Consider the following 7,078-nt stretch of genomic DNA (forward strand, 5'->3'; position numbering starts at 1 on the left):
TCGATGCATCTAAGGGCTGTGACTGTTGTGGCAAATATATTGGAGCCAAAGTATAGCCCTCCCGAGTATTTCTAATTGTAATTGGATTGCCCATAGCTTTCATCAAAGCTGTAGCTTAAAATCAGTTGCTGTGTGGGCTAGAAGACCCTGCAGCGCTACTTCAGCTTTGTTACACTACTTTTTCTTAAAGATTTGGGACTTAGAAATGGTTTGATGATATTTTTTTTTTCTATGGCAGAACATTTTTTTACGAATTTTTGAAAACTGGTATTTTTTTTAAGCTTTTTTCAGAGGTAGCGCTTGTTTTCACATAACTCTAGTATCTTACGTCTGTTTGTAAAGAACTTTGCTATTTTGAAAAGATATTTAAAACAGCTAGAAGCTAAGCCCAAACACTTTGTGATTTCAGCTTACCGTCTGGAAATAAAAAGCATTGAAATGCAAAAATGATGATGATTTTGTGCGGTATTTTTACGAATTTTGACTTTAAAAACTCAGGAAAAGAAAAAAAAATTATATCCCGTGTCCTTTTTTTTTTTGTGTTAGGTGCATTAATTTGGCGTCGTTTAAGGTATCGCTCATTAAAATATATGGAGATACTTTGGAACTAAAATTCGTTAGCCAAACCTAAAAAATAAAAAAATTTAACAAAAAATACCTTTTGGAAGGTTGCGGGCCCAACTGCCAATTGGGAACAAAGCAAACGATAAAGGGTTGTACATTTGGTACCTGATCGCGTTCCTTTGGTATGAAATGTTGTTGACAGTTACTTTTTTCGTTATCTGAGGTAGGATACCTATTCAGGTCAAATGTTTCCTTTATATTCTCACAAGTGCAGGTCCATACAAATTGGATCTCGGTGTCTACCTAATCATAGTCATGGATATATAACTCTGTGCCTATAGTGTCTGTGCCTTAGTGTAGTTCTGACTTCCCTCAGAATACTATCGTGTGTTTACCAAAACATCTTACAATTAATTAAAATCAATTGTCATGGATACCTCTGGCCGATCATTTTCATGTGCTTTCCAAGCAGACTCATTTTGCTACATACATATGTGGTAAGTACATGATGATCAACGAAATAAAAATCGCTTTTACCGAAACTCTCCAAAAACAGTATGAAGAAAACTTTAAAATCAAACCCGAAAGTTTTGTTGAAGAGTGGGCACCAAGCTGTACATGTCAAATGTGTAGATTGAATTTAACAGCATATGATTACGACGAAAAGTAATAACTCTAATCCACAAACTATTAACTTTACCCAAAATACAATTAGAAAAAAATTTAAATTTGGTAGTCCAATGATGTGGAAAAAAACAGATATTCACGGCGCCGAATGTTTCTTTTGTTCAGTAAAGAAAACTGGAATTGGGAAACACATGAAAATAGTTTACCCGAAACAATCTGGTTTCGGCTTTGCCCTTCCTGCTCGTCCTTCAGATTAAATACCGCCCCTAAAATGCAAAAAAGGAGAGGTATCTTCCTCGGCGAATAGAACAACGGATTCAAGCAATAACTATTCAGGAGAATGGAAATTTTGCAATCCTATTTCACAGGAGCAATTGAAAGATTTGGTGAGGAACCTGGATCTTCCTAAATATAAAGCCGAGTTTCTTGGATCTTTTTTAAAGGATTACGGCTTATTAAAGGAAAACGTCAACATAACCCATTTCCGGACGCGTCATTTGGCTCACGCACAATTTTATACGACGAAAGATGATATGTGCATTTGCCACGACATTTTTGGTTTATTCAAGGAACTGGGTGAAGCTTACGACCCAAAAAATTTGAGGTTATTTGTTGACAGCAGCAAGGAAAGTTTAAAGGCTGTTTTGCTACATAATGGAAACCAAAAGCCGTCTGTTCCCTTCGCACATGCTGTTAATATGAAGGAAACATATCAAACAATGGCTAAATTGTTTGAAAATATTAAATATAAAGAACACCAGTGGAAGGTCGCATGTGATTTTAAAGTCGTAGCCATGTTAACTGGATTGCAAGGTGGTTACAAAAAATACTGCTGCTTCCTGTTTCTATGGGATAGTAGATCTAGAGAAGAGCATTACTCAAGAAAACTCTGGCCAAAACGGGAGGAACATACTTTGGAAAATTACAACATACAGAATTCAGCTCTCGTGAAGTTTAAAGACGTTATTTTACCACCATTACACATTAAGATGGGACTAATGAAAAATTTTGTTAAAGCACTGGATAAGGAAGGCGAATCAATGCGTTACCTAAAAGCTGTTTTTCCACGTCTATCGCTGGCAAAAGTGAAAGAAGGAGTATTTGATGGTCCCCAAATAAAAAAACTACTAAAAGATAATGGATTTCCAAATATGTTATCTAAGAATGAAAAAGCAGCTTGGAACTCATTCCGAATGGTAGTAACAAACTTTCTTGGAAACAGAAAGTCTGATGATTATGTTAATTTCGTCCAAGAGCTAATTAAGAATTATAAAAAAACCGGGGCAAATATGTCACTAAAAGTCCATTTCCTGCACTCCCACGTGGACTTTTTTCCGACAAACCTAGGCAACGTTAGTGATGAACACGGAGAGAGATTTCATCAACAATTTAAATCTATGGAACAACGTTATCAAGGTGTTTGGAAAGAGAACATGATGGGCGATTATGTGTGGAATCTCATAAGAGAATCTGGTTCGAATACAAAAGGAAGACAGCCAGAAAACTTAAATTATTTAAAAAAATGTTAACAAGCATTAGCAAACCAAATGTATCACTTATGATTAAAAACTTGTAGCAACATAACACCAAATAAAAAAGTTTGTATATCCTTTGAATTGACTGAAAAGACTAAAAATTACTGCCTGTTGTATGGGTTAAAGAATGAAATCCCATATCTCAGGTATTTCTACTTTGGTTTTATTGAAATATGATTAGGTAGACGCGACGAGATCCAATTTGTGTGGACCTGCATCGAAAAAGGGTAATATGGAATAAAAGGCGTGCCACGCCCCAATTGTCCAATAAATATAACCTAATACTCTCACAAAAATGGTTGTTACTTGTTAAAGAAATACTCTAAGAAAATGAGGAAATTTAAATGAGTTAAAAAAAAGGGGCGGACCCACCCCCTCTATTTTTATATTTCTTATAGATGTTGGTTAATTTAACCCGATGCAAGAAACAGACGCGAAATATCTTGCTCCGTTCTTGAGTTATTAATTTTGGCCAGAAAAAGTGGTCAAATTTCCCATAGTGCACCGGTGCATTCTTTTCGTCTCTCGCTTTCGCTTTCGCTGTTGCTTGCTGTGTATTTGGTGGAAGAATTTTCGTTGCCGCGCTTGATCAAAACGGAGCGCCAAGTGACGCGCTACCCTGTTTTTTAAGGGTATATTGATTTCGGCACTCACTTTGCAAGTGACGCGCTACCCTAAAGTGGTAGGGAATATCGTTTTTGGCTGTCACTTGGAAAGTGACGCGCTACCCTACAGTGGTAGGGTATCGTTTTTGGCTGTCACTTGCAAGCAACTAAACACCTCGTGCCTCGACATTCAATTATTTTCGTTCTTGTTGAACATTTATTATTTATTTATCTACTAAAAAATATTGGTTGTCGTCGCGTAGATTATAAATAGAAAAATGGCACAAGAAAATAAGTCTGTTCTCGATGAACAAAAAACCCAATCACAAGTATTCGCCGCTTAGAGGATCGATTAGAGGGTGGGTCGATTCCATTGCAATTGACAGAGCTACAATGCAGACTCGATGTTCTGAATACTGCTATTAACAAGGCCAACCTATTGCAGGAGCAAATAGAAGAAATTGATAGCAAAGATGAATTTGGAGCCGAGCTGGAAGAAATGACCATTGTAACCAAGGCAAAGTTAATGTCGCTTATCGATGCCTTGAAGCTAACAAGCGATACGCAGCCCTCGGTATCAGCTTCTACGGCCCCAACTCGTGGTCGACTTCCGAAATTGTCCCTACAAAAATGTAGTGGTAAATATTCGGAGTTTAAAAATTGTATTAGCCTTTTTGAGACTCTTGTTCATAATGATGATTGAAACGGTGATTGAAAAATTTAATCATTTAATTTCATGCCTCTCTAATGAAGCATTAGGAACAAAAAAAGCGTTCCAAGTCACCGAGGCCAATTATGCAAAGGCCATGGCCAGCCTGAAGCGAGTATACGACAACGAGTGTCTAATATTTTCGAACCAAGTCTCCGCACTGTTTAATCTGCAAAAAATCTCATAACAGTCCGCATCGTCCCTAAGGAGCCTGATCGATACAGTGTCATCGATCTATGGTTCATTACCATCGATAGGAGACGATACGAAGATTTCGAATGCAATGCTCATTCATCTCGTTTTGAACAGAGTCGACCCAGTGACTAGACAGAAGTGGGAAGAACAGCTTGACTTCGAAAAGTTGCCGCTTAGGTCCGACTTTGAAAAAGTTTTAAATCGTCGATACCAGCATTGTCTGCGGAAGAGTCGACAAAGCCAAGGCACGACAAAGTCATGCCAAGCAAGTCGCACAATCGCAGTTAATTTGCTTGTTCTTCCACTCCCCCCAACAGTAGAGCTCAGCGAACATGCAGCTATTGCAATTCGGGAGACCATGTAGTGGCCAACTGCACGCCATTTTCACGGTTATGCAAAGGTTCAAAGGTCTGCGTCTTTATGTATTAATTGTCTGAAAAGATGCAAGGTCGCCAAATGTCGAGTTTGTGGCCGCTCACATCACACATTGTTGCATCGATACACAGTGACTGATAATAGTCTCGCGTTGCCGCCACCCCCAGAGAGTTCGTGTCCTCCTTTAAATCAGGATCACCCTTCCACCTCTCATGCTCTGCATGCGACTTCGTTGGACAGGGTGATTTTGGCTACATCGATCATAAGCGTCAGAACAAAAAACGGTGAACACATTTTGGCCAGAGCTCTCCTGGACTCTGGATCCCAAACAAACTTCATCACGGAAGACCTCGTCCACCGCTTACAGATCCGTAGAGAGGAGTCGTGCATTACCTTGCTTGGTATTGGTGAATCCAATTCTCAAGTTAAGAATAAAAGTCACACTGTGGTGAAGTCGCGCATAAAAGATACTTTGAATTCCTTTCTTTTGCTATCCGGAAAAGATGCTGAACAAATTTGCTGGAAAATTTGTTTTATATTGTATAATTTACACACTGCAAAATAATATTTTTTCCATTGAATTTATATGTGAACAAAATAAATAGAGGGCACTCATTCCCACATCCATCCACCAGCACGCATCCTATTCTAGCTATAAGATCATCCAATAAACGATGGACGGACCAGACAGTTTGTTTGTAAGAGTATCAAAAATATAACAATATTCGATTTTTTGATTTTAATATTAAGTGAATCATTCGAATTCATTCGAAGGCAATGGTGATGAGCGCCAGCATCGGTTACATATACGTATGTGTGTGTATGGGTGTGTTTAAGGAGAGAGAGTTTAGAGCTGATTAGAATAACAAGAAGAAAAGAGCACTAAACAAATTATACACGGTGAATTTCGATAGTGTATGTGTGTGTGTGTGTGTGTGTGTGTGTGTGTGTGTGTGTGTGTGTGTGTGTGTTTGGGGGGGGGGGGGGGAGGGTGCTGCATGCTTTCTATGCATCAGCTTCTTCCTGCGAGTCCTTATGTGTCTCAGAGCGAAAGGCAAGGGGATGGATCTTGAAGCCATACAGTCTGGGAATGGAGTCGAGGTCGAGGAGGGTACATGAATAAAGAATGGATTAACGGATAATTGTGGGACCCACCTAGGCACAAACTTAACCTTAGAGCGCTTGGGACGCGTCTCTGGCTTGACCATGAAGAGCATCTGAGGAAAGTTAGAGCCAAAGAAGGCGCCGTCCAGGTTGGCGTGGCGAGCGGACTTGGGGATGTACACCTCGTTGCACTTGGGGCAGTAGAGACGCACCATTTCGCTGCCGATGGTGTCGCTCATGCCGATGGGCAGCACGTGCTGGCGCTGGCAGAAGACGCGTGGACATTTCCCAAAGACGCCCTTCACGTACTTCTTGTACATGAGTTCGATGCCGCGATTGGTGACGATGAAACGGGCGTGAATCAGCCCGTAGAGCTTCTCGGCGGAAACCTCCACTTCGGAATCGGGTACACCAGCGGAGGCGGACCCGGTGTTCAGGTCGAGGATCACCTGAAGTGCGCTGTGATAGTTCTTCTCCTCCATGTCCAGAAAGATCAGATTGAACTTGTCGTGAATGAACTCCTCGTCCACCATCACAAAGAACTCATTTCCGCGCTGATTGCAGAACCAATTTATCCAACTGGTCTCATCCGAGTCAGTCATTGTTGGACGAATATTTTAAAATTGGGAAATAAAATCCTCAAAACTGTAACTTGCTTTTTCGAGTTTCGAGTTTCCAGCAGGACTACTTGATTACTTGTGATTAGATTTCTTTTTTTTTTCGATAAAGCCATGTCCGTCGGTCCATCCGTTCTGATGAGTGCCTAAATCTCAGCGACTGTAAGAGCTAGAGCAAACAAATTTTGTATCCAGACTTTTGTGATGTGACGCTATTACAAGATTATTTCAAAACTTCGCTCAGCCTCACAAACAGGGTCGAAAATCTGCAGTATCCACAATTTTAAAGATACGAGAAACCCCAAAACGCAGAATCATAGAGAATGTTCATGTCTACAAGATTGCCCAATCTGGATCAGAGTGCCACGAGCCGACGGACAACAAGCATGTATGTGTGTACGTGTAACACTCCAAATATATGATTGTATGCTTAGAATAATTTTTAGCTCCGAAACCGATTAGCGACCTGAGCTGACCTGCCGCAACATAAATGAGGAATGGGCAGAGTGGGTGGGGGTGGGAAATAAATACAATATATAAAAATAAAAGATGTTAATTGTTTGATTTATTTGAAATTGCACATATACATATACCTATTTTAGACAGGTTTTTTTTTTTAAAACAGCAATTGCACCAGTGTTTTTGCCCTCTGAAGAGCGATCGCATCGTTGGCAGAAATTGCTGCAGAAGCGGTTATTGTTCACTCAGCTACAATGCTTTGTCGTTTGTTATTATGTCTCCCGTTAC

General features: G+C 39.9%; 1 protein-coding gene across 1 annotated transcript; it reads right to left on the reverse strand.

The window, feature by feature from the left end:
- Positions 1 to 5,169: 5,169 nt before the first annotated feature.
- On the reverse strand, positions 5,170 to 6,410 carry LOC121403801 (casein kinase II subunit beta'-like). Its single transcript, XM_041595480.1, has 2 exons — positions 5,766 to 6,410; positions 5,170 to 5,694 (listed from the first exon to the last, which is right to left on the reverse strand). Exons 1-2 carry the CDS (start codon positions 6,314 to 6,316, stop codon positions 5,616 to 5,618), a joined length of 630 nt encoding a protein of 209 aa, XP_041451414.1. The 5' UTR covers positions 6,317 to 6,410; the 3' UTR covers positions 5,170 to 5,615.
- Positions 6,411 to 7,078: the final 668 nt, after the last annotated feature.

The sequence above is a fragment of the Drosophila obscura genome, unplaced genomic scaffold, assembly GCF_018151105.1.
Source record: "Drosophila obscura isolate BZ-5 IFL unplaced genomic scaffold, ASM1815110v1 contig_114, whole genome shotgun sequence".
NCBI lineage: Eukaryota > Metazoa > Arthropoda > Insecta > Diptera > Drosophilidae > Drosophila > Drosophila obscura.